At 40.4% G+C, this 26,659-nt stretch overlaps 1 protein-coding gene across 2 annotated transcripts; it reads left to right on the forward strand.

Annotated features, from left to right (window-relative positions):
* The first annotated feature begins 904 nt into the window (after positions 1-904).
* On the forward strand, positions 905-26,033 carry btbd8 (BTB domain containing 8). 2 transcript variants are annotated; one of them, XM_085447920.1, is made up of 19 exons: positions 905-984; positions 1,812-1,933; positions 4,501-4,680; positions 6,751-6,875; positions 7,245-7,362; positions 9,436-9,525; positions 10,220-10,300; positions 10,387-10,483; positions 10,943-11,031; positions 12,594-12,696; positions 13,150-13,332; positions 13,441-13,611; positions 15,684-15,813; positions 16,734-16,795; positions 17,264-17,807; positions 18,419-18,506; positions 20,095-20,219; positions 20,306-22,258; positions 25,423-26,033. In XM_085447920.1, exons 2-19 carry the CDS (start codon positions 1,827-1,829, stop codon positions 25,920-25,922), a joined length of 4,746 nt encoding a protein of 1,581 aa, XP_085304046.1. In that variant the 5' UTR covers positions 905-984; positions 1,812-1,826; the 3' UTR covers positions 25,923-26,033. The 2 variants fall into 2 exon arrangements, with proteins under 2 accessions (XP_085304046.1, XP_085304047.1); XM_085447921.1 differs by lacking the exon at positions 905-984 and adding an exon at positions 1,012-1,243.
* Positions 26,034-26,659: the final 626 nt, after the last annotated feature.

Consider the following 26,659-nt stretch of genomic DNA (forward strand, 5'->3'; position numbering starts at 1 on the left):
GCAATTTAGGTTAGGTGCAGTTTTTTACATTCTGAATAATCAAATGTTGCCCTCATGAATGACTTACGTTTTGAGAATACAATAAACATTATATATTCCTATATAACAAGTATCTACATAAATAATATGTAAAACAGCACTATAGTTATTAGAAAGTTTACCGTTTACTTTCATTCTCACATATATAGTGATTATACCGAGTCTATGCCCAGTGCTACATTATTCGTATTTATCAATTTTTCTCATGTACAGTACTGTACAGTGGCATCATAAACTCGGACTAATAATCCGGGATGGAACAATGACGTAAATGCTACTAAGGCGAGCTAGTTCATTTGCTGCCTTCACTGACTCCGGTAACTCAGTAGAAAACAGGTTTATATTTTCAGGTTTCTATTAACCGGATATTATAATGTATGCATATTTGAAACAAAAACAAAAAAACCTTTAGCTTTTTCAAAAGCAACAATTTTTATATGACACTGTGAACCACAATAAAATATGAAATATTTATCGATGGGTTTTCACTCTAACTTTTCATAATTATGGTTTTTTTTTCTAAATGTGTTGAAATCTTCATATTCCTGCCATATATGCCCGCTCCAGTACGCGACCCTCCACCTTCTAGTTGTTTGATAATTCTAGGTTTTTCTCTTGCTAATGTCACTTTAGCATGCTTTCATTCTTTCTGTATTTATAATCACTTCTACTGTATAAAAGAAAATAGATTTCAAAATGTGGAGCTACATTCCATGTCTCTCATCTCTGAAGTATTCACTCAAACAAACCAAACAAACCCGTCCATTCTTGTGTTTGTCTGTTTAGAAGAGGCTGTACGTGAATGCATCGTTTTCTTTAGCTAGGTAGCTTTTTAGGTGTACTGCGCATGTTCCGAAGCTTCCGGCTTGTCCACTCCTTTTTCGTTTGACAAACCGCGTCGTAGTGGGTGGCGAACAGCGTGTAGCAGTGATGTCAACAACATTGGTCAGTGGGTCAGCATATTCATTTATTTTATCCTTAACGAGCAGTTACCGAGCCTCGTGCTCGCAGGCAGCTATCGACTGGAGTTAATTTGTGCAGGTGTATTTTTTGACGAGGGTAGTTAAAGGTTAAAGGGGGTAGCTTACTGTTAACGGTAGCTCCTCGTAGCTAGCATGCTAGCAGCCAGAGGAAAATGAGATTGATTTGCTTACAGTACCAACTGGAGCCCACAGAGAACGAGGAAACACCTGAGCTAGAGCAGGTGAATTTGGGCTCCGTGTATTTAATTTTGTAAAAGGATTGCTTTATTGAGTATTAAACTTCACACAAACAGACACTGGTTAATATTTGCGGTGCTGGGTGTGTTTTCTGTTGGAAACACACGAAAGCAGGTATTTTACCATGGATAACATCATCATCCTTTTTAAGGGTACGGCTAAATAAATTTCTCGGTCACGTAACGTGGTGATTTTCTGTCGTTATTGCGGTCACCTCTTCCAGGTTTCATTGATTTCGCTAAACTTTGCTAACAGCGCCTCTTTGGATAGAAAAGGAAAGCGAATATGAGTCAGCGACTGTGGAGAAAGATGGTATTGCAGCATATGATTACGGAAAAAAAAGGTGAACGCAGTAGCCTTTTGTTGTCCTGGACTATGTGACAGCACTTGTCAGGTGATCCTTGTTGGTGTAGTTGTCACAGTTTGTGATGATCTGCCTCACTTTGTCATAGTGTGCACACAGCATGCCACTGGAAGATGTGGTTCCCATTCCACCAGAACACCTTTGAGTTCACAAGCTGAAGTGTGTCTTCCCTCTTGTTTCACTTTTAGAGAACATAACACACCATGATCACCAGTGAGGCAGCGAGACTCGAATTCCAGGTCAAAGAGCGCAAACACAAGGATCAGCTGAAGAGATGTTTATCTTCTGCTTTGTCTGCAGACCTGAACAGGTAAGGTGTCTGACACTGACTCATAAAGCTCAGTGTTAAAGGCTGGGCTTTGACACATGTGCAACAAGTTTTCATCCAGCTGTCCAAGGCAGTTCCGAGCTGTCAAAGGATAAAAATTGACCAGTTCTTGTGTCCAGTAATGTGAACTTGTAGAAAGAGCTGATTAAATCAAACAAAAAAACACCACTTTTAGCTTAATTAATTCAATATCAGATTTTGCAAAGAAAGAGAATCTTCAATTTAAGATTGAGAAAAACAGGGAAAGAAAATGTCACTGCAGTACTTCACTTTTCAGGTAAAGTGTAAACCTATCCCAGCTGCCATAACGCGAGAGGCTGGGTACACATTAGACAGTTCATCAGTCTGTCACAGGGCTATCACATAGAGGCATTCAGCGATTCATACTTAAGTTCACACCTGCACCCCGTTTATAATCACCAATTAATCTGATCCCACTGCCTGCCTTTGGACTGTGGGAGAAAGCTGAAGTATCTGGGGAGAACTAGGGCTGTGCGATATGACCAAAATCTCATATCCCGATATTTGAATTCTATCATCCAGATAACGATATAAATCACAAAAATGTAACATTTTCTGTAAATTCTGTGACTCTCTGGCAGCTCGACTTGCGGGAAGTGTTTCCAGCTAGGCGTCGCGTACCTGGAGTCCAGTGTTTTAACAATGTATGAAACTATATATTTTTAGACATAAGTTGTAACGGCCGCCGTTTTCTTTGTATTTATTACACGGTGTGCTGCAGGGAAAAGCCTGTTCTAACGTTTGAGTCTAAGGTTTATTTTTTAGCACCTGGTGTCTTTTTTTTTTTACTTCTCATCCGTAAATAATCTGCTCTTTCACGTGATTCAGTTTATTTTGAAAAGTCTCAACAGGATCTTGAGCTTTATTGTGAAAGGTTTATGTGGAACATAAACAAGCGGACACGCGATGGTGTTACCATCGTTGTTGCTAACCACAACGCGTAAAAACAGGCCCTTGTCCGTCTGTAGTGTGGTTATATTAAATATAAGAGAAAGAGAGAACTTTAAGAAATTAATATAGCCACTACAGTGACCATCAAAACAGTGAAAAAATATTGCCATAAACAGTTTATTTTGCGACACCACAAAACAAACAATAGCATAAAATGAAACGATAGACTTTTTATATTGTCATCCGATATATATCATTATATCGAACAGCCCTAGGGAGAACCCATGCAGACATGAGGAAAACATACAAACTCCACACAGAAGGGCCCTGTCCAGATAGCAGATTTGAACCCAGGACCTTCCTTTAATGTGAAGCAACAGTGCTAACCACTATGCCACCTTTGTATGCTACTTAAAAAATATTTCTAAGATTTAATTAAAAGCTTCTAAAAAAGCAGCAAAATGTGGTTATAGAAAGTAAAGCTGAAGTTAAAATCTAGTGTCTGTACCTTAATAACCCAGGCTAGATTTTCTGAATGTTCAGTAACACACACACACACACACACACACTCATAGCATTTAAACCGATTGCACAGCCTGTCAGACAGCTTTATTGATTAAAGATTTGGTGTCACACTGAGATATTCATCACCATAACTGAGAAAAAAAAACTTTTTAGCAGTAACTCCAGTGCTGTTCAAATGTTAAGAGTATAGAGCTGGTTTTCACTCCTGTATTCGTTCTTTCTTTGTGAAATAGTAACCCATGTCATCTGACATATTGACAGTATTTCTTTGTCTGTTGGATGAAGGCGCCTGACATTTTCTTGTCTTTTTAACAAGCTTCATTGGCATATACGTTACCTACATGTACTTATCGACCATTTTGACACAGTCTAATAAATGATGTTGTTTCACAGCCAGTGCTCTTTTGAATCAGGCCAAGTTTTCCTTTGGGGGAAAAAAAAGATTGCTTTCCAAATGTCTCTTAAACGTGCTTGGCTCCATATTAGAGTTATAATAATAAGAAATGACAGAAGTGTATTTGTAAAAACCATAATTATTCATGATGTGTTAAAAGAACACAGAAGCAGAGGAATTATTGTTGAATAACCTCTAGAAGGTACAATGTTTACTATATTTACTTACTTTCAAACTTGCATTTAAGAAATGCCTGCCGTGGGTAGAGCTTTTCCTCAGATAATAGGATCAGTGGATCTGGAATAGAAAACTTGGTGCAAGCAAAGTTGCACTAGGTTTCACAGATAAATGGAAACTCTGGGATGTGGATCTCCTTGGTGCATGGACAGCATTTCTAATCAAAGGGTAATACAAGTGGACACAGCACCGGAGTTTGAAGTCATAGTGTCACAGTTGGCCATCAGCTGACTGGTTTCTGGATCATTGGTTATTGAGGCTGAATGAGATGATAAGACCACCTCAGGACTCTGCTTGTGTTGTTCTCAAGTGGAAAAATGGGCCATCAGATGAATCTTCAGAGCCTTGGGCCTTTTCTTCATTGTCTCCTTTCTGTGTTTGTTTTTAAAGATCAATGAAATACGAAACTGTTTCCCAACTTTTGTTGTTTTATTTATTTTGTTAAACACCGCTGTTAAAGTGTTGTGATGTGTTTCCCCAGGCTACTGCAGGAGGAGCTGGAGGCTGATGTTTCTCTGTATGCTGGCTCTGGCTCGATCCGAGCACACAGAGCTGTATTGTTGGCCAGAGCTCCTGATGTCCTTCAGGGACAGACGCACAAAGATCCCATCATCATCCATCTGCCAGACTATGAGCTGTCTGGGCTCAAAGATTTCCTTAGGTAGGTCATTTCACTGAGTATACATGAAACCTTTGCTCTACATCTGCTTCCTTGTAGGGGTGTTATGAGACGGTAGTTATTCCCTGATGTGTTATCTTTGCTGCTTCAGTGTCTGTCTGACAGGGGGCGCCAAGTGCTCCATATTTATTCTGAAGCGCTGGTAATCTTGATTCAGTGAGCTCTGCAAATGCTGCAGCTATTGAATAATAAATTACACTGCTCATTTTCAAGTTCTTGCTGAGACGCACAAATAGCAAACTGAGTTTTAATCAAAGCCTTGCAGCGCAGGCTTTGATCCAATGAATGGAGTCTCATTAGCAAATTAAAATTAGGACAAGAAGCCTTCCTCTTACGACTGCACTGCCACAGAAATGAGAAGTCACTTTAAAACTTCTTTCCCAGCAGCACTACTTATTCTATTACCTAGTTCTGGAAGATGTTCTTAATAGTTAGGCATAGCACTCTAAATAAGGTCATATAGAAACTGCTGCTACTGAAAGGGTTCAGCTTTGTTTTGTTTTTTCCTGCTATATGTGGTAGGTGGGAAGCAAAAGAGTGATGTTTTGTGGATGGTGAAATTTAAATGAAACCTCACACTAAACCTTATTACTAAAATGAATAAACTGCTCAGAAATCCTTATGAAAATGTCCACCGTTGTGGTGGTGCAGGAAAAAGTGATCTGTGCAGCAATGTCACCAAATTTGTTCAAATTTTAATTAAACTTAAACTCATCCTGTGTGTCATTTACAGTGTAGCTAAGCATGCTAGTTAAACAAAGAACTCTAAATTTTATATATTAATTCAGGAGATTAAGGGAAAGAAAGAGGTGGGGAGAAGCAGTATTTCTGGATGTTTATTTCAATTAGAAGACTCGTCAGAAGTCTTTTAAAATGTTTCGGTTATTTAAACAAGAAATAAGGACAGTGGCTGAAAAAACACAAAAAAATGGATAGGCAGAAAGAGAGGGAGAGATCACTATTCAACATGCTAAAAACATGAAAGAAAGAAAAAATGTTTCCTAGGCCAACATTAAGTACAGAATAACTCTTAATCACATCTATGATAAAAAATTATGTAACAACAACAGAAAGTTGACGCATACATAAACTGATAAAGTACAGAGGATATCTTATAGCACTGAACTGCACCTCAGTCTTATAGAGTGAGGACACGCAGCGAGGAGGGAGGCTCTCGTGATAGTCAGCTCCCTGTTTCTGCATCTGTTTGCACTAACTTAAAATAGTTAAAAACAAGTAAGGACAGTTGGTTGTTAGATTTGAATAGAGGAGATTACTAAAGCCTCATTCATTACACCAGCAAAAATGATACGTTTTCGATCTTTAAATGGCCACTGGGAGCAGCAGCAGTGAGCAAAAAATGAATATACTTTCAAGCATGTGGCTAAAAATTTGCATTTAGCTGGTAACACCTAGGCAAGGTTATTATAGTGAAATAAAACAAAATGAGGTGTGAAAAAACATTTTACTCACTGATATTATATTGTTTATACACTAAAATAAGTATATATAGGAATGTCTTAAGTTGTAGTGTTTTATAGTTTGTCTAAATTTGTTATGTTTGCTTTGTTGCTTTTCTTTGAGACTCGCATGACAAGCAGTGTTGTGTCTGTATTATATTTCTGAACTTCAATTAAAAAAAAATTGAACCAAAATGAGCAGATCTCATTTAAGTGATTAAGTGATTACACCATCCAGCTGACTTGGTAAGACGTAAAGAGTTTTTGTTTTTTCTTTGTTTTTGTTTGTTTGTTTTCTTTCTGGGGGAAACCACTCAGAAAATGTCTGCTTGGTTCGTTTTTCTTCCTCTTTTGTTGTTTTGACTATGACCGTGACTCAAACTGATACAATAACACAATACCCAGAGCAGAGCAATCGCCTTTCAGAAGGTGTTAGGGCAGAGGTCTGGCCTGCTAGCCTCTTTATTAAATGCTTCACTGAGCAGGAACAGCAAATTCGGCACACTTTAGATCGCCTAGCTGCGTCAGATGAGACTGTCATTTTAATATGTATGAAAGATTCTTAATTAAATTTAGTCTTTCTCCCCTGCAGGCGAGTGTACACAGCAGACCAGAGCATGCGCTCGGCTCCAATAATCCCAGATGTTGAGGGCTCCGTGCCAGAAAGTACTCTGCCTGCTCCCGACACAGCAGACCTTCATAGATCCACTGAATCAGGTAAACAGATCCAGCCTCTTTTCCATGAAGGGTTTATTTCAAGTTATGTGACGGCTCAGCTGCTCAGCAACTCTCCCGCCTCCACTTTCTTCCCATTATGTTATCTCAGCCATAATCCACTTAAGAGCTAATCGCTTTGAGATCCCTGTTGTTGTTGGTAATTACAGCATGGCCACGCTGTGGTTAGTTCATGATTTTACTCTGCTTTTATATTTTACAGTATTTTTAACTTGGTTTACTGAGAGCTATCTCATATACACACATTCTGTGTGTGGTCTCAGCAGATTAATATAAGCCTAAAGCTTTCCTCTTTTTTTTCCACCCTCCACTTCCTGTCCTTCCTCATTATCCTTCTCAACTCGTGTGCAGATGCTGTTGTTCTCGAGCCAGCCTCTGGCCTCGGAGCTGACCTGCTGGATCTGTACCAAAGGGGAGAGCAGTGTGACATTACTATCCAAGTAGCAGATCAGGTCTTTTCCTGCCACAGGTAGATCTATTCATGGCAACATTTTCAGCCATCTGTATCCAAACACTGGGAATAAAAAAACGTTTTTTTGTAGCTCAATTTACAATTATTTCTAAGCTTATATGATCATATACAGAAATTACCCTTTTTTTCACCGTAACTCAAAACGTGTAAAATTATATGCAGTTTGAAGGAAAACAAGCAAAGATTAAACCACTGGGCGGTGTTATATGAATGAAAAAGTGAGGTGACACTGTAAGACACAGTTAAGTTAATTCAGGTCATTTCGCTGAATTAGAGTTAGCCAAAAATCGGTGCAGTATTTGGATCGGATATTGTTTGATTCTGACTCAGAAGGCTGAATTGGGCTGAGCTACGTAGTGTCTGTTTTATTCTTTGTTCATTACACCACAGAGCAGCAGCAGCAGTTCACTAATGGCTGGCTTGAGAGCTAACATAGTATGGAAGAAGGTAATACAATTTAGAGGTATTTGCTTTGTCTCTTTGCAGCTGTTTTAACTGCAAACTCCAACCAAGTGACTGAAAGCTCTGACCATGGTGCTTTCTTTGTCAGCTCCTCTCTTTCTCCATATGTTTGGTTTCAAATTTTTGGGAAGCTTAATGTTATTACTCGTTACCTGTCTCTTGTCAGCTGTTCCCCACAGGTGAGGCTGGAAAGGAAACAACTAGGATGACCATAAAATAGTATGCAGTAAAGACTCACTGAGCTCAAATAAAACTCGAGCAAATATTTTTGTTGAATAACATGAATTAGTTCATGTTGTCCTTCATCTTTGTCTGATGTAATTTGTTCTTTTAATAATAATTACCAGTCCAATGTTCAGTCCAGCAATATTGAAGTCAAAAATTGCCTTGGTATATCTTTATTTGCCTTATTATGTTCTTTGTTTCCTCTGATAAATTTCCCATAGATTCTCTAAGTGTTATGTGTTGATGGGATTGAATTTAAAGCGCCTACGTGTGGTTTCCATTTAATCTTGGTTATTTTTTGGTTCACAAAACATCGGAGGCAGCGCCTCACTTCAGCACATCACAGACACATTTATCAGATGTTAAACAATAAAGCGCTTGTTGACTCATGCAAATGTGAAGCAGCGGTGGTGGGCGGTCATTCAGCAGTGCAGAGGTTGTAGTAGCTATGGAGACAGGATTTTCCCAGCTCCTGCTCAGGGGACCCATTAGCCATAAAAAGCTCAGCAGAGAGGAGAAGCTGGGCTCTTTTTCTTTTTGTTGTTCTTTTTTTTTGGGGGGGGGGGGCTTTCTGTGTGGAGTTTGCCCGCTTGGTGTTCTCTGGATACTCCAGCTTCTTATGGCATGTCCAAAAACATGCATGCTCAGTCAGCTGGTGATTCTTAATTGGCTAAAGGTGTAAATCTGAAAGTGAATGGGTGTCTGTTTCTGTCTGTTAGCCTTGTGATGGACTGGGGACCTGACCAGGGTGTACCCTGCCTCTTGCCTAATGAACACATGGGATAAGCTCACCATGACCCTGGATTTAATGAGTGGTGAAGAAAATGGATTAACTGTTAGAGTTCAGCTGTAGTCAACCAAAAATATTTGAACCCCTCAAACTGTACCTACTGTTAAACCAATTGACTGATGACATATCTTTACCTTAACAAAATCTGCCAGAAGCATTTGTGAAACAAACTGCCTGCTATCCTATTTAGCCTAAGAAAATCAAAGTCATTAATTAAATGTGTGGTTTACCACATTTAGACTTTATTTTACATGCCACTAATATTTGATAAACGCTGCCATAAGACAAGAAAGAAAGCAATGTGGACTCAAGGGTGTACAGTAAAAAAGGAATTTATAGAAAAATCTCTCGTGTCTTTTTATAAATATTCTAGTCTGGTGTATTTTTACACCAGTGATGGTACACTGAGGTCAGAGAGAATAAAAATAGCCTTTAAAGATTCAAGAAAACGCAATTTCTTTTATTTTATTTTTTTCTTCTTGCTTGTCACTTCAAAGCTGCTTAAGTGCAAACAATTTCAGTTGCAAATGATGTGAAGAATAAATGGTAGGTGGCTCTCTGACATGCAGCTGTCTGCTTTATTGGGTTTCTAGGGCAATCCTGTGTGCACGATCTCAGTACTTCCGAGCAATGCTTAGCGGGAGCTGGATGGAGAGCTCCAGACAGTGCATCACTCTGCAAGGGTAAGGCCAGTACATCAGCATCACGTAGCAGCAGGACATAGAGATCAATAATACACCTCCACTTCTGGTCTAACGTAATTTCTGAACTGTGCAGTTGCATATAGAGCATTAATTATTCATGTATTGCTACAGAGGTGGCTCTGCACTGTATGTGGTTTCACTCACAATGCCATGTTTAACTCCACACTTCAAAAACAGACACAGCCAGTGTGCTGTCAGTGAAATCTCATATAGTTGGCTCAGATTTCAACCAAGCAAAGTTGGAATGTTTCCTCTGCAAGGCACATAAATGTCTTCTCATCCTTTTCCTCCTGAAGAGCCCCCGCTACCACCCGCCCACTCAGCATCACCATCACCACTCGCATTCTCCTTCTTTCAGAATGACAGAGGCAAATGAAGCCCATTTTTCCCTCCGGGGAGAGACGTGTCACACACCTCAGCATTACTGATCTAAGGGTAACGGGGAAGACAGAAATCAGAATAGAGTGCCTGCACATGTAGGGGAACCTGTGAGGCCCGTATATTGCACATGGATCGAGTGCTGCATGATAAATTGATTTTTATTTACTGGCTTATTTGGCTTTATAGCCAAAGAAATGTGCATAGATTGAGAATATTAGAGTGAGATCTGGGGCAGTTTCGTTTGTTAACCTCCAATTCAAGGCTTATAAAGAGTTTGTTTTAATCTTTTTAGCTTGGGGCCAGATGAGATGGAAATCTTGCTTCAGTTCATGTATGGAGCCATTGTGGATCTGCCCAGAAGAGCCAGTGCCAGGTATTGTATGTACAGGGAACTGACAGAAATAAAACTCAGAACCAAGAAAAGATGCTGACGTGGATGTGGTGTCTGTTGTTCCACAGTCAGGTGGTGCTGGCTGCAGACATGCTGGGTTTGGAGGGGCTGAAAGATGTAGTGGAAATGGTTCTGACCCGAGACTACTGCCGCTTCTTCCCTAAGGTGAGCTATTGACAAGCAGAGTACTTTGATGGATGGCTTTCATGGACTTGAATGAAAATGTCATTAAAACCAGCATGTCGTTGAAGTTTGATTTTTCAGATACGTTGAATTTATGATCACACGGCAAAAAATAGTTTCAGCCTTCACACACAATCTTCACACAGTCATGTGTCTTCAATGGCCTCAGAAAAGTCCCTAGTTCTAATGCAGGATGTGTCCTTTTTTAATGTACATAATAGTATGTGGCATCATGGATTTAAAAAAAGAAAAAAGTTTTTGTGGTCTCCACACATTTAGCTTTACGTGTCCTTAGAAAATCTCTTCAAAAAGGTAATCATCTCTTGTTTTCTTTAGTCTCTCAGTACTGAATGCTACTGCATCCTAAATGAAACGGTTTGAAAGCATTTTATATATTTGTATTGCTGTTTGGTTTTTTTTCTTGTCTGTGTGCGGTTGCAGCCAGCTGATGGAGTTCAGAGAACAGTCCTTGAGTGCCTCTCTTTCACACATGCCTTAGGTCTTCAAAACCTCCATATGCAGTGTAAGCGGTAAGTGTCTGCACTCAGCACCGTTTGGGCAATTTAACAAGACTCCCACACTTTTGGAAGCTTTCTTACGGCTTACAAATGCATATACTCACAAGGTTTCAGAACCCAGAGGGTGAAGCATCTCTCCAAAGAATGGACTGCTGTGTCTTCTTAGCCTGGGCCTGGCTGGAGTCTATTCAGTGCAGATGTCCAACTCCAGAGTAGCAAATCACACGTATAGACTCGAAGGTTCCCGCAATGGTGTTTCAGTGTTGATCCATCGTGGTGTCTGTTAATGCCAAAACTCTCAAACTTAGAATCAGTCAATATGAGATTTTGTTTGTGGCTTAGCTCACCTCTTTGGCTTTGTTTCTCGTCCTGAGATTTGTTTGAGACTACAACTACACAGCATTCATTTGACAGATCTTTTGCTGATTGGAGTTATTCTAAATAAAGTAGTTCTTTATTTAGCTCTTTCTTTATTTGTTACAAAGTTTATTTTCAGTTTTGATTCATTGTTTACTTTTGATGCTTCTAATTGAGCTATGGCTTCGAGTGATCCAGAGCACTGCCTTCTTAGGACCTTCACCGAGCTGTGCTTGACGCCAAGAAAACAGGAATTTGACTTGTGACTTTTTCACAAATTTATCTCATAATTGCCAATGCATCATTCATAACTCTCATAGGAGTTAGACCTATGCACAGGATACGTAATACCAGGGGACCTGGGATAATTTTTAATTATTGCAAACAAATATGTGATATTTGTCCCATGCTAGGCTTGTGTATTTATAATTTCAGTGTAAGTTACCAACCTCTAAATATTAATGCTGTGTGAATTGATGTCTGGGTGTCTACATTTTTTGTTCTGATTCTGTGCTTCCCATTACAGAGCCTTTCATGGCGTGTTTCAAACTACCACAGTGTTCAGTAAAGACGTTTACTTTGGCAACCAATGAAGCAATCACATCATCACATGAGAGTGAATGAATTTTGCTTCAGTGGAACAATGAAGCTCAAAGAAATCCGGTGTTTTGCACCAAAACAAAACACCAGTTTTACAGCAGATATTACATATTTTCATTCTGCTCTCGGATTTTATACACTTCACATGCGATGCGCATCTAAGTCTTTTTTTTTTTTCAGTTTCGCATCTGATACTACTGCACACTGTGGTGTTGCACTCTGCAGTGAGTGGGCAAGAATCGTGTGAATGTAGGTCAGAGGAATCGGATGTGTTGAGGGAGGCTGTGAGCTGGCTGTGATGGGTCTTATTTGAAGTGGTGTGTGTAGATGTAAGTTGTGGGGAGGAGGGGCTGCCCTTACCCTGTTGTGTCTATTGAGTCTGATGAGTCACGCGACTGGGATGGTGAACCGAACAGTGCTGTTCTCTGCAGCAGTGCGTTACCAAGCCTCTCATGCTCACTCAGTCATTCATTGTTTTTTTCTTCCCTCAAGCAACACGCTGCTGGCTGATACTCAGAGCCTCAGGGTTACGGTGCAGAGAAATTATTTAGGAATAAGTGATAGAATTGCTGAAATGAAAATTAGCCATCCTATTAATCTCTAATATGTCATTTTAGGTGGGTTGCAGAGCATTTTGTGAAAGTCTGGTGTGAGAGGAACTTCTCCCTGTTGCCACCTGAACTCCACAGAGCCTGCCTAACAGCTGTAACTGAAACAATGGTAAGTCTGTCCCTCCCAGAGTCTGCAGCTGTAATTATTCATATAATAGATGGTCATAAAGTATCATCAAGCCGTGTTGTTTGGGGGTTTTTTGTCACAGGAAGGAAATTTGAACATGATCTAATTAAAGATGACCTTTATTAAATTCTTGGTTATTAATGGGTGGGTGATTGAAGAGTATGATGCAGACAGATGGGGAGTGAGCCAGCCTTTTTATTGATAATTGAATCGTGAGCCTGTCTTACATCACTGGGGGGATATATTGCTCATGCTTGCCAAGTACTGGGATTCTGTGCTGGCCAAGAGTGGTTGCACAATGCGGGGGAATTCCTCAATTGATCAATAGGTCCTGGGCAGGAGTAAAAGAGTTTTGTATGGAGTTGTGCTCATTCAGCTTTAATTTGTTTTGTCACATAGCAAGAGTTTCTTTAGCTTATAGATATTTCCATGCAGACTGTGCAGAACGCCGTGACCATGCTCTGTAGAACTGAGCAGCTGATTGGCTCTCTCCCTGAAGTCAAGTGGGCCCAACAGGTGAGAAGCCTGGCCACAGAGCTGCAGGAGGAGAGCTTGCGTGTCATTGTGCAGCACTTCCCCAAAGTCACCGACACTCAGGCTTTCAAGGACCTTTGCATAGTGAGTTGGTGAAGTAGCCATACAAATACACTTTGATTTATTATGATCGTCTGGAAATGTAACAAGAAGCAGCCCCCATATTTATCTCTATGTCTGATTGCGTTACAGAGAGAAGAGTTTACTAGAGAGCCCACGCTGTTAAGGAAGCTTTGTTCAGCCATCAGGGAAGGTGTGACTGTGGATAACTGCTGTGACCTTTTCACTGCTGTGCACTCGCTTTGCGAAGATGACTTTGAGGAGGATTTTTGCATGGAGAGGCGATTGCAACAACTAGAGGAGGTGAAATGAGTCACAATTCTATTATATTACTGTATCACATCTGTGTATGCAGTTAAATGAAACTTCCTTGCTTAGTTCAGTCCATGTAGATCTGTAACATTAATTACAATCAAAGGTGGGTAATAGTAAGTCACCTAGACCACCTGAAAAAGCAAGCAAGAAAATTTTAGTTCACCCAGGATATGTTACGCCAATATTTTTGTTGACAAGTTATTAAGCAAACATTATTTTACCCTCGTATTTAATAATCTGTTAAATCAGCAACATTATAGGAGGACTAAATATTCTAACATTGTGTTTTATTAATGTACGACACCACTTAACTGTTGGTTCTTAGATTTTTCGCAGCCACTTTAAGTGGTAGGTAATGGGGGAGCACATGGAAACAACCCTCATAAAAAGGCAAGGTGGAAAATGAGAGACAAACAGATGATGTTACAGGATTTTAACGTGCAACATGGATGTTGCATTTAGCCTTTGTCAGCAAAAACTTATACAAACATACGTTACCACTTTCTGTACAATCAGCTGGATGTTGACCTGCAGGCAAAGAAGGCTACTGGTGGTAGCACTGCTAATGTTAGCTATGTTTAGCAAACTAACCTGTGTGGAGTGTTTCACGTGCCACAAAATGTGGGTTATTGGTTAAATATTTGTTGACACATGTGAGTCATGAGTTGAAATAGTTTTCAAATATACACACAATAGTTAATCTTGTCAGTCAAAATGTTCTCAGTTTTGAGATTCTTCCTTTTTAGGAAATTAGTCGCCAGAAGCATCCTTCATATTCTCTGCTTCTGTCGAAGTGTAAATGCTTGCACACAGATGCTACCACCTCATGGAGAACTACACGTGTGACAGTTTCTGCTTGGTTGAGTGTTGGTGAACTTACATGTACTCCTAGTAATCTCCTAGCATCTTTCACCAAGGACAGAAGGCTTGTAACATTCATCCTGTGCATCCAGTGTTTATTTATTTATTATAATTTGCAGTTTGTTTGGTTTTTTGTACTCACTTCACCTTTTCTCTTTAATTTTACCCAGCACAAGAGGTGTGGGGCTACAATGAAAGTTTCATGCGAAAGTTTACACAGCCTTTTTGGATTTAAATCAGGAGGACTAATGATATTACACAAAATACAATGCAAAGACTGAAACATCTAAGATGTAAGGAGGAAAATATTCATTAAAAGCATTTGGCCTGGAATACTTTGATGTCTTTAAACGGACTCAACAGTTATTAAAATTAACCTAAGGTCTGTAGATAGAGAGCACAGATGTCTGAGCAAAGCACTGACTTTGCTTATCCTGTGCAAATGCACTGTACAAAACACACTCTTAATCCTGTGACTTTTGGACATTTGGTGAAATATTTTACAATATTTTTAATAAAAAAAAATTACAGACATGACAGATTAAACATTTCTAGAGGCCCCTTGTAATATGTTTTCTATACAAAAGGAACTAAAATGGAAAAAATGTGGATTCTAATTCTGAGTTATTGGATGAGCAAGTATAGAAATAGTGGCATGTAATGTGTCACTGTTTATTTAAAGGGACTAATAAAACCATTCAAACAGGAACGTTAAGCTTGTGAGAGGACTTTCAGGAGAAAGTGACCTGGCTGAACATGTCAAAGCACATAACCCCTCTAAATACTGTACAGTACGGCACAATGGATTAAGCAGAGGGAGACTGTGACGTGTAACCCTCACTAATCTGCGTAGCCTGTGTATCTGCCAGAGAAGGGTATGTGTTGTGGGTAAGGCGGAAGAGGTGGAGATCGCTCCTCCCTACTTGTCCAGCCTTGTTTTTTTTTTTTTAGAATCAAGCGAGGAAAAAGGAGTGTCCGCATCAGCCCGTGACATCACAGATTTCTCTCAAGGGAGCCCAAGTTGATTCTGCAACAGAGACAGGGAAGGAGAGGGAGGGGGCAGATTCAGCGAGCAAAGGGAGAAGGGAGGGGGTATTTGTTGCCATGGAGAAGGGTTCTTGAAGCAGCTGCTGATTCGCTTGTGCTTTAGCGCACCCCTTCCATTCTTCTCCTCCCTCTCTCCTCTGTATTACCGCCAGCCGTTCAGGCAAGAGATTTGTGCGCTACGCGGCCGGCTCTGGACCTTCCTGCTTCAGACGTTTTACGCGGTTCGCCACACGCAGGGATGGGAGACTCTATCATCCAAACACAGAGAGAGGATACTGGCAGGTAAATAATTTTATTCCATTTATGGGACCTATTATATCCAGGCACACAGAAGGTTCTTAATGCGGTGTGTGGATGTAAGTGGGTTTTTTTTTTTCTTTTTTTCACTCTCCCTAACCCAGCCTAGTGCTGAGGCAGTGGTTCTGCATCATCAGAGAGGAACCAAAGCTCCGAAGCATATGCTGTTGGCTGATTTAATACTTCTTGGCTTCTTTCTGCACTGTAACCTGGCCACTGCTAACCAATTTATTGTCTAGCCAGGGCTCTTTTCTACACATTTAAGCTATATTTTAACAGTGTTTGACAGATGTGTGCACAGCAGTATGGTAAAGGCACCAGATACGCCATGCTTGTTTTTTAATGGGTGTGAATGAAAGGCTGGATTCCTGTTTTTTGTCGGTCTGCACTGCTTTGCACGTACTAATAATACACTGCTTTCTTAGAAGTGTGTTGAAATGTACTGCATGAATAATATATTTGGCTGGTGTCAGTGTGTGATTATTACTGCTATATTTCTTGCCTATTGCAATCAGAATTCACTCTTGCATGCAAACATAACAAATGCACTTTTGGCAAATAGAGTAAATTTGACTTTGCTTTAATTTTTAGCAATATTAGATATGAAGTATAGAAATGGCCATCCTCTGTCTGGACGAATGCTTACCAGACACAGGTGACCCCATCAGTCCACTGATTTAATGTTTGTTTCTTTAGTGGTAAACATAGGGTGTGGAAACAGGAATTTGTGAATGAACAGAATGGCTGCTTTAGCTCAGATAACGAACGGGACATCAGGACGGTGTCATTTACAAAAAAAGAAAATGGTTCCACCTTTTCATCTGTGTTATGCTCAGATTTGAATATTGGCAGAATCCTGATTGGCTTATTGAAATGAACTTGATTTCATCCTTTTTTTTTGACAGATGCGATTGATAAAGGGGACAGTCGAAGACTTGGAAAAAAGCCTGTATTCACTAGTTCACAGGTAATAATTTCCTCATTTAAGGTCCTTTTTTATTTATTGTGGTTGTTATTAAGGACCCTCACAGGAGAAGGATACCGTATGAAAAGAACAGCAGATGTGTCGATAAGATAAGCTGATTGAGGCATTTCAGATAGACATTGCCAAGAGTGGTTAGGAGCAGTGGAGCTGCTGAAGATTTTCAGGAGGTGGTTTGAAGCAGTGCGAAGAGGAATGTTCAGCTGATAGATTCTGAGTGAAAAAAGACATAGAGATACATAATAGAATTCATAGCTTAGCTCTAACTATAGAGTGCTCAGGCGGCTGTCTAGATCTGAGTTGATAGATGGCATTGTTTCTAATGGTATGCTCTAGTGTTCCGTAGGAAACTCTAATATGATTTACTTTCTTAAGGCAGCGCTCTGTTTTGTGGCTTATTAATTCACTTCAGTAATACTGTTACATAACTAATGTGCTTTTTTTCCCCTGCAGTCAAGGGCTATAAAATGCCCTTCATCTGCACCTGAGAGTCCTCCTGTTCATAGGACCCAGCGGGTGTCTGTAAACAGAAATCCTTCCTCTCGCAGTGCTGCATCAGTCATGAAGTCTGATGGACTTGGGGCAGCTAACAAACCAGGGGATGGTCAAACATCCAAGGCAAAGAATGTGAAGAAACCAGCAGACAGAGGTGTAGCAGCAAAAGCAAAGACAGCATCAGCTGGGGTGCCAGTTGTCAATGGCACGGGAGCTGCGGGAGCTAGACATGATATAGCCAGCGCCAATGGCCCCAGAAGCTCTCCTGGGGCTAAAGAGCATGAAAAGAAGCCAAATCCAGGTGCAAGGCCTAAAACCTCTCCCACAGGCGGCACATCTGCAAGCCAAACAGCAGGAACGAAAGCTCAAAAGAGCTCAGCAGGAAAGGCTGACAACACTGCTGGCACCACCCAAGCCCAGCCTAACACTTCATCTACATCAGGCAGTGCATCTCCAGAGAACTGTGCCAGCAGCCCTCGCAATGACACCCACTCTGTTCCAGGTTCACATTCTTTATTGACTTCTTTACATTCTGACTGACACCAATTACTGTATAGTACATCACAGCAGCCAGGCTGAAGTGTTAGTGAGTCAGCTCACTGACACTTCAGGGATAAAACTGTAGCTGAAATATGAAGGGGCCTCCAGACTAATTAGTATGATCAAAGTGGCGTTGTGGCCAGGAGGGATTTTGTGGAAGACAAGGGCAGTGTCATGTATGAATGTTGATTCATGAGGAAACAAAGTGCATGTGCCTGTCCTTGGAAACAAAACAGCAGAGGTCAAAGCCCTTTACAGCTGTCACACAGGGTGGTGTGACTGATTATTTGAGCTTTTTTTTACTGAGTGAAGCTTTAAAGAGTTGATATCAGTGTTCACAGCTCAACTGGGCCTCAACTGGTACAAATGCAGCATGTGTCCCCCTGTACTCCACCCTGAAAGCAACTGCCTATAATGTGAGCTTAAGCGCTAAGAGCACCTACATTAGGCCACCTTTCTATTATTTCCTTCTACTCTCTTGTTTTTTTAAATATAGTTGGAGGGATGAAATTAGTGCACTCACAAACTTCTGCTTGCAGCAGTTCTGCATGTGATCCATGTTCTTTGTTTTAGGCGCAAAGCCCAAACACCAGGCCAAGGCAGTAACCAAATCCCCAATGACAAAAGCTCCTCAGAGATCAGATGCAACAAAGACTAGCAGGTGAGTTTAACTCTAGCATTGCAGCACTTAATATGTTAATATATTCAGTCAAATGCTAATGGTTACATTTACCCCTTAGATGTTCCCATTTGGGGGCTTAGTATCAAATGACATTCAAGTAAAGTTTTAATATGTTAAATGGACTGTCTCTTGTAAATTTTTTCTCCTCTAACTGAGCACTCAAAGCACTTTTTACTCACTCACTCAATCATGGTCAAACAATCATGCAATGCTTTATTCTTTACCTTTAAGTGCATGCACCAACTCATGCACTGATGGAAGCATAGGGAGCAATTTGGTCCCAAGGACCCTTACATAAGATGACCCACTCCACCTCCTGAGCCACAGCCAGCTGTTTACTTGAAGGGTTTGGGAAACAAACAGTCACTTCCTTTTGTATTTTGGTTGCTAATAACGTTCTGTAAATAAGCAGCTTTAAAAGAAAAGTGTAATAGACAACGCTCTTCTATAACTCAAATTTCTGTGACCAAAAAAACCCACTTTTGCCACCTGCAGTACTGGAAATATGTCAGAAGGTCAAAAACAACTCAGTCACCCAAATAGAGGTGTGAGAGTGCAGAGAATTTTGTGTTCATGTATATTAAACGTAATTTGTAAAATAAGCACATCCAGCAGACACTCGCTCAGTCTCATTGGTTTCAAGCAGTCAGTATGTAGAAAACCAAACATGCATGAGACCGCATGTTTAGCAATGTAAATCTAGGGCAATTAAGATGTGCACTGCAGCACACTATTGCCTTATTTATTTCTTTTTTTTTTTTAGGTCACATGTGGCTGTCAGGAGGATAAAAGCAACTGTGTAGTGTATTCTGACAAGCCTGTTATGGGTCTTTCAAAGGTGTTAAAAATATCGGTTTCACAGTCAGCATCACCTGACGTCTGCATCACAAGGGAGCACATTAATATTTCATTGGCTCCCCAGAAAGAAACCAACAAATCTTTTTTTCTTCTTCCTTAGCCTGCAAATACTTGAAAAATATCTTTATTGCATTTTTGGGTCCGTTTTGAGTTTTCATCTGAGTGTGGTGTGGGTGGTGGATTGTGGTAAATGGTTATCACTAAATTGTCTTTTCACATAAATTTTTGTGAGAAAACTGATCGTTTTTTCTGTTTTTGCTGTTAGCAATCACAGCTATCAGAGGAAGCTTCTGTTTACCTCTGCTGTGTAAATTCTCTCCTAATATCTCAGCTAAAAAAGACATTTTGACCTTGAGCCCACAGCATGTTTCAGACTGTAAAATGTCCTCTGTGTTTGTGTTCCTGAAGTCTGACTTTGTTAAAAAGCCAAGAAAAACATCCTTCACAAGGACACGAAGTAACCACTAAAAGTTCCTTGGATTTATAGTCTGCTCATGTCTCAGAAGCTTGCCCTTGACCAAATTGGAGAAATAACATTGCTGCCCCCCACTGGTGTTAAATATTAATTCATGGTTTGTTTGTTTTTTGCAGCTCTTCCTGTAAATATTTTTATGATGATATTGTCCCGGAGTGTTAATTAAGTATTTGTTTAAAAAAAATAATTTTCTCACATGGTTGTTTTTATTGCTTTGTCTGCCTGTTTCATCAGTCCATCCAAAAAAACTGGTGGGAGAGAAACTAGCAAATTAAAGACTGGTCCAGAAGAGAAAGTGGCCACTGCAGTGACAGCAGCAAGAGCAGATACCAAGGGAAGGAGCACACCAGATCACCATGGTGAAGTTTTAAAATCTTCTTAATTTGTCTGTCTTTACACCATTTGCATAGTATTAATGTTCTGTCCTTTTTTTTTTTTCTTTAAGGCTCCAAACATGGATCCTCCATAAGAAAAACGGCTTCTCCCAGGAAAGAAGATGGCAAAGATCCTTCAAAACCATCAGCAACAGATAAAACAGTTAGTGAAACTCCTAAAAAGAAGATCACAAAACCCGTTTCAGCCACTGGAGTCTCTGCGAAGTCCAGTACTAAACCAGCAAAAGCCTCCTCAGCTCCTTCCAGGCAATCCTCAGTAGCAGCTGCCAAGTCTGGATCAAAGCCAAAAAGTACTACAGAGTTCTCTACAGAGAAATCTTCACCAAAAGCTGCAAGAACCTCTAAAACCTCCGCTACAGCTGCTGCTGCCTCCAAGCAATCAGAACCTAAAGGAAAAGAGGCAGGGAATAGTAAAAAGGCAGACTGCGAAACAGAGCCTGGTCCAAACGAAGGCTCTGGAGATGCTGTTGAGCAAAAAGATGTTGCACAGTTAGTACCCTCTGCTCAGCTTGCAGCACCTAGTACGCAGCCATCAAACCAGGATGGAGAAGAGTCACGTCATCTAGAGTCAAGCCCCAAGCAGAGTCTCCAGAAGTCTCAAGTACAGCTGGAAAACACTGCTGGTGGAGGAGACAAGACCAGTGATGCACCAGCAGCTAAAAACGCCACCCGTGTCAGTTCTCCAAAAGCAGACGTTTGTAAAAAAACTGAAGGCAGCAAAGTGAAACAGCCTCAAAGCAATGCCATCCCAGCTCACATCAGCGAAGATGTTCATGAGATCAGCTCGCCAAATCCCCCAAGAGACACTCAACAGCCCGTAGATAACCCCTGCAGTGTGGGAAGCACTGAAACCCCTGTAGAGGATTCTTGGAGCGGCATCCACCATCAGGTCAGCCCAGAATCCGAGACCGGCAGCACACACACCACTTCTTCTGACGACATCAAGCCCCGCTCAGAGGACTACGATGCAGGAGGTTCACAGGATGATGATTGCTCCAACGATAGAGGCGTGTCCAAGTGTGGCACCATGCGTTGTCACGACTTCTTGGGTCGCAGCAGCAGTGACACCAGCACGCCGGAAGAGTTGAAGATGTATGAAGGTGGGGCTGGGTTGAGAGTGGAGGTCCGCCTGCGTGGGAGAGAAGCGGAGACCACCAGCGAGGAAGAGGGAGTAAGGCGACGCCCTCGTTCGTGGTTGCAAAGAGATGAGGTGCCAGTGGAGGAGGAGCACTCAGAAGTTGAGGCCACTGTGACTGTAAAAAGTGTCCCTGACCACCAGCTCTTCTCTTCTGAGGAAGAGGAAGATGAGGAGGAGGAGGAGGAAACAGAAGACGAGCGATCAGAAGTTGAAGTGATTCCAGGTCAGGGTCTGCCGCTGCCAACTGAACCCTCACCACACTTTCAGGGGATAGTCAACCTGGCTTTTGACGACGAAGGTGTGGACCAGGAGAACGAGCAACCAGACTATCAGTCATCTAACTTCCGTCGGTCAGTGTTGCTATCTGTTGATGAGTGCGAGGAGTTGGGCTCAGAGGAGGGCGGTGTCCAAACTCCACCTCAGCAGCAAGATGTGACTCCCTGTGATGTTTTTGATAATGACTCTTCTGCTCCTCAGTTCAGTAGCGCCCCTTTGAGTGACCAACAGAACCACCAGCCACATCATGTTGAAAACACAGGTATGAAGCACAAAAAACCTGAGGAGGACCAGGAAGAAAAATCTGTATTCCTTACAGAGATCCAGGACACCACGCAGAAGGAGGAAAATCACATCCAGGTAGACAGAGTGAAATCCAGCTGTCCTCCCCTGGGCTCTGACACCAGAGATACGCCTCCCCAAGAACGCCCATGCCATCTGGATCTGCGTCACACTGAACAGTACAATGGAGGGATGAGCAAAAATTACTCCAATCCTTCAGAAAGCAAGAAAGCTGATTTACATCTAGACTTAAATGAGTCTCAGTTGACAGGGGACTCTCCTGTACATGCTGCACAATCTCCAGCAGGTAATGTATGATCTCCGGATCCTTCCTAGACCCCAAATCCAAACCCATCTTATCCCCCCACTCTCCATCAGTGAAGGTATATTTTATCCCCACAGGATTCATTTACTTTTACTTTAATTCCTTTACCTTACTTACTTCCAGTATATACCTTACCCCACCTTCAGAAAAAAAGGATATTACAAAGTGTACTAGTTTAGTAACTAGTAACAAATAGAAGTTCAAATTCAAATAAAATCTATAGTCATAATTCTTTAATAGCTAAATACGTTCTCTCATCTCAGCCCTCTCATGTAGCTGGTGTGAATTTGAATTTGCAACATCAATATCCTTTTACAGATGGAAATTGGTCCCATCGAAACTACATCTTTTAACAACTGAACTACCTTTAGTTTGAGGCATGTAGGCTCAAACTCAGTTTACTCATCAAAGAGAAAAACAGTGTACATTTCATTAAAAATGATCATAAAATTGTATCTGCCTAAAATAATCTGCCTTGTTTCTGACAAGGCTTGTGACATAGGTTTTTCAATGCACTTTTATGTACATAAAAAATAAATTTTTTTATAATTTTTTTTCATTTCTTTTATGCAGTGGAAGAATCTTTGGCCGTTTTGAGCCACAGATAATTTGAAATAGCTGAAGGTGCTACATAAAGCATTTTAATACCAGTTTATCGATTCATTTTCTTTCGCTTGTATGATTCCTCGCACTATAAGACTATAGTTTAGTTGATCATTTTGTTATGCCAGTAATCAAGATATTTTTCATAAATCTCACTGGCTGCTGTATGAGAACATGCTGCTACAGCACCTGTTTTCTTTCTGACAATCTATTTGTGTTTGTTTTTCTGTTGGTGTCTTCTTAGGGATAAATTGCACTGTAGCATGTAGCTTGGCTTTTCCCCCCCACATGGACACTTGTACTCCAATTCTAATTGTATTAAAAGCTCAAAAATGATAGAATCCAAATTATAAACCACAAAGGTTAAAATAAGCATTTTGTCTTGTTTAACTAAATTGCTTTCTAGCTGTATCCTTCCCGTTTTGACGGATATCAAGCAGCAACCTTCAGGGCTGAAAAATGTAGCCAGAGCGGAAGTGTTAAAAACAGTTCCTCTGATAATAACCACCTGAGGCTGACTCCAAAGTCACACCAGATCAGCTCCACTGTTGAATTGAAAATAACTCTGTTGCAGACTGGATAGTTTCTGTCTGTGTGAGTGAAATTTTAGTAATTTATTAGCCTGTTACTCAGCACTACCTAACAGGTGCAGTTTATTGATACAGCTTGCTAACCAAGCATACAAACATCAGCTGATAACTTGGCACTCCAAGTCTAAATATGTTCATCTCTTGCTCAAGAATCGATGATGAGATTTAGAAGTGCAATGAGTCCATTAACCAGTAGGTGGCATCACAGTGGCTACATCCAGCTTTTATTAGAGTATGATTTAGTATAACAGCGGTTTCTGAGCTCCACTGTTCCCCTGCAGGGTTGTTTTTTTTGTTGTTGTTTTTTGTTTTTTTAAAATAAAAGTACAAGTACTTAAAAAGAGGGAGAGGATTTAGCACAACATTATAACAATGACTGCTGCACTGAACAGTAGACATCCATCTTCTGAGCAAAAACATGGCAAAGAGACGCATTAAGAAAAACTAATGCATGGTGCATTGATTCACTTTCGTGGTTGTCACAATGTTGCACTTAAGTGCTTCTACGCATGGAAACACCAGACTGTAATAAAAGATGTTCAATGTCTTATTACATGGAAACAGATTACCTCAAATCTTCAGTAAGACTGAGAATCATGTGGGAGTGAAACTGCAGCGGAGTGATGTTTTATTTTGTTGTTCATAGATGATTTTATTTTTATTTTTTTGGTGTTAAAATGTTATACGTAGCACCTTTTCAAAATTGTAATCAGGTAAATTACTTGTTAGGGTTTTTTTTCTTTTCCTTTTTCTTCCAAATCTTTGGAGAGTAACTACCTGACTTAAAAGTCCAAATATACAAACTGTTTGTACAAAGTAGATGACACCAAACTGCCACTGCTGCTCAGAAAAGATTGTTATGCTAGGAAACGTTTCCCTGGCTTTTCTGTTTCTTTTTATTTGTATTCAAGATTGTACCTCTTTCTGACTTTTGTTTACCTTTTTTTCAATTTTGCACAGCACACATGCATGCCGTTGTTGAAATTGCTTTATCATTATCAGCACCATCCTTTATTTATGTTTTATATTTTGATTTTTCCATCATCTTCCATCATACCCAGTAGACCTGTGTCTAGACACGTAGAGGTCCATCTTTTAAGGAAAGTGTTTTGTTGTCTATACACTTCTGTTCAGTAGGTTTTGTGTAGTGTCAGTAGCCTCCTCTGTAACGTACGTAACGTGTGTCTAGAGCAGTCTTCATTGTCCTGCCATGTCTCTCTTTTTTCACTATCATATTCCTGAAAAAGAAGTCCTGCTGCACCACTTCCAAGGGTTTATCCCTATGCAACCATGAAATATTTTGTAATTATCAGTCTTTTGCCATTTTTGTAATTTGTTAAAAGTAGAGAAGACAGAGAATGTCTAAAGAAACATGGTGTTATGCCATCTTTTGTGCAACTAAGTAAAAGCATTGTTGCTCGCATTTTGGTTTCTGTGACAGTATTTAAGTCTGTTTCTTACGTCTGCCTGCACGTGAATATCAAAACATATCACTGTTACTTTCTGGCAAATGCAAAGCTCACTGGTGCTGGTAGTGCATGGCTTACTTTGTTTGAACAGGTGGATAAAGAGATGCATCCTGCAAAGCAAACCTCTGTACATTACCTTCAAAGCAACTGTTTGCCTTTTGACGTGCATATCTAAAGTGATGAGTGAGTTTTGAACTGATGAACTTGAAATTTGTGGTGATAATCATATGTGATCATCAGTATCACTGCTCGCTCACTGTGTTGTCGTCACCTGACATCACTACGGGGTTTTGTGGGGTTTGTTTGTTTGTTTTTTTGTTGTTGTGTGTTTTAAAGGGAACAGTTGCATTAAGGGTAAATTTTCTGTCATGTTTTTTTTTATATTTTTTTTATTTTAGTTTGCAGCGATTAGTCTGATTTGAGTAAAAGACCTGTGCAGGAATGATTCAGTTTGTCATTGTGCAGTATTGTCAATTGTTTTTAGGGGACATTGGTTGTGACAGATTGGATCAAAGCTGCAAACATGACCGCCGACCATCCAAAGCCCTGTCCCCCATTTACGAGATGGATGTGGGGGAAGCTATTGAGCACTTTTCGGACAAGGACAGGAATGTTAAACGGCAAGCAGAGGAAGAAAAGCAAACAGGGGATGGGGATAAAAGCAGCGATTTTGCCGAGCGGGACTGGAGCCTGCTCAAGCAGCTCCTGACAGACCACGCGTCCAATTTGGGTGTCATAAACCCTGTACCTGAGGAGCTCAACCTGGCCCAGTATCTTATCAAGCAGACTCTGTCTCTGTCACGTGACTGTCTGGACTCGCAGGCTTTCCTGTCCCCAGAGAAGGAGACCTTCAAACGTTGGGCGGAGCTTATCTCACCCATGGAGGACTCCTCCACTAGCATTACTGTAACCAGCTTCTCCCCAGAAGATGCTGCTTCTCCACAGGGAGAGTGGACCATCGTGGAGCTAGAAACACATCACTGACTTCAGAGGAGAGCCCTGCCGGACAGTTGACGCCTTCTGTTTGAACTGAATGTCATTACGTTGATTTTTGTCTTATTTTATTATAATTTAAAATATCATTTTGTCTCTGTTCTTATGACTGGTGTCTTTTGTTGGACTCTACGGAACTCTGGATTCTGTTTATTTGCATTCCTCATAGTGCCCTTATTGGGCTGTTTCTCAACACAAACAGGCTTGTTATGCATGCTGACATTTTTGTATGTTTGACTGTTTCATTGGTGTTGCTTCAGAAGCTCTAGAAAAGAATAAGGGTCAGAACTATATTTCCTTTTCAGAAAAATCCTTTGTTGACAGTCTTCTAATTATAATAAGAACTGAATTTCTTAAAGAAGAATAAAATTAGCCTCATGGCTTGCATTTAGTGTCATACTGAAAATAAAAGTTTGTGTTTCTGAAAGAAATGAGCAGTGTGATTAATAACTTTGGGTCAAGTTGACTACTTTGTGCATTTTTTTTTTCAGACTACGGCTAGAAATATAAATATGCATTAGCACTTGCACGTGCCAAACTTTATTTTTAATTGCATGACAGCAAAATACGACCAGCATTTGTCTAATTTTAATATTTTAAGTTTTGAAGTCTACAAATTGGTCCATATTTAAACTTAACACTTTTTAACTTCAGCTTTAAAAAAAGCTGGTATTTGGAATGGCAGATAATTACAGGAACTTTTTATTTCATGCCCCATTTAAAGGAGA

Source organism: Copadichromis virginalis, linkage group LG23, assembly GCF_057382275.1.
Source record: "Copadichromis virginalis isolate Kocher_CV1m ecotype Utaka linkage group LG23, C_Virginalis_male_GT1.1, whole genome shotgun sequence".
Lineage (NCBI taxonomy): Eukaryota > Metazoa > Chordata > Actinopteri > Cichliformes > Cichlidae > Copadichromis > Copadichromis virginalis.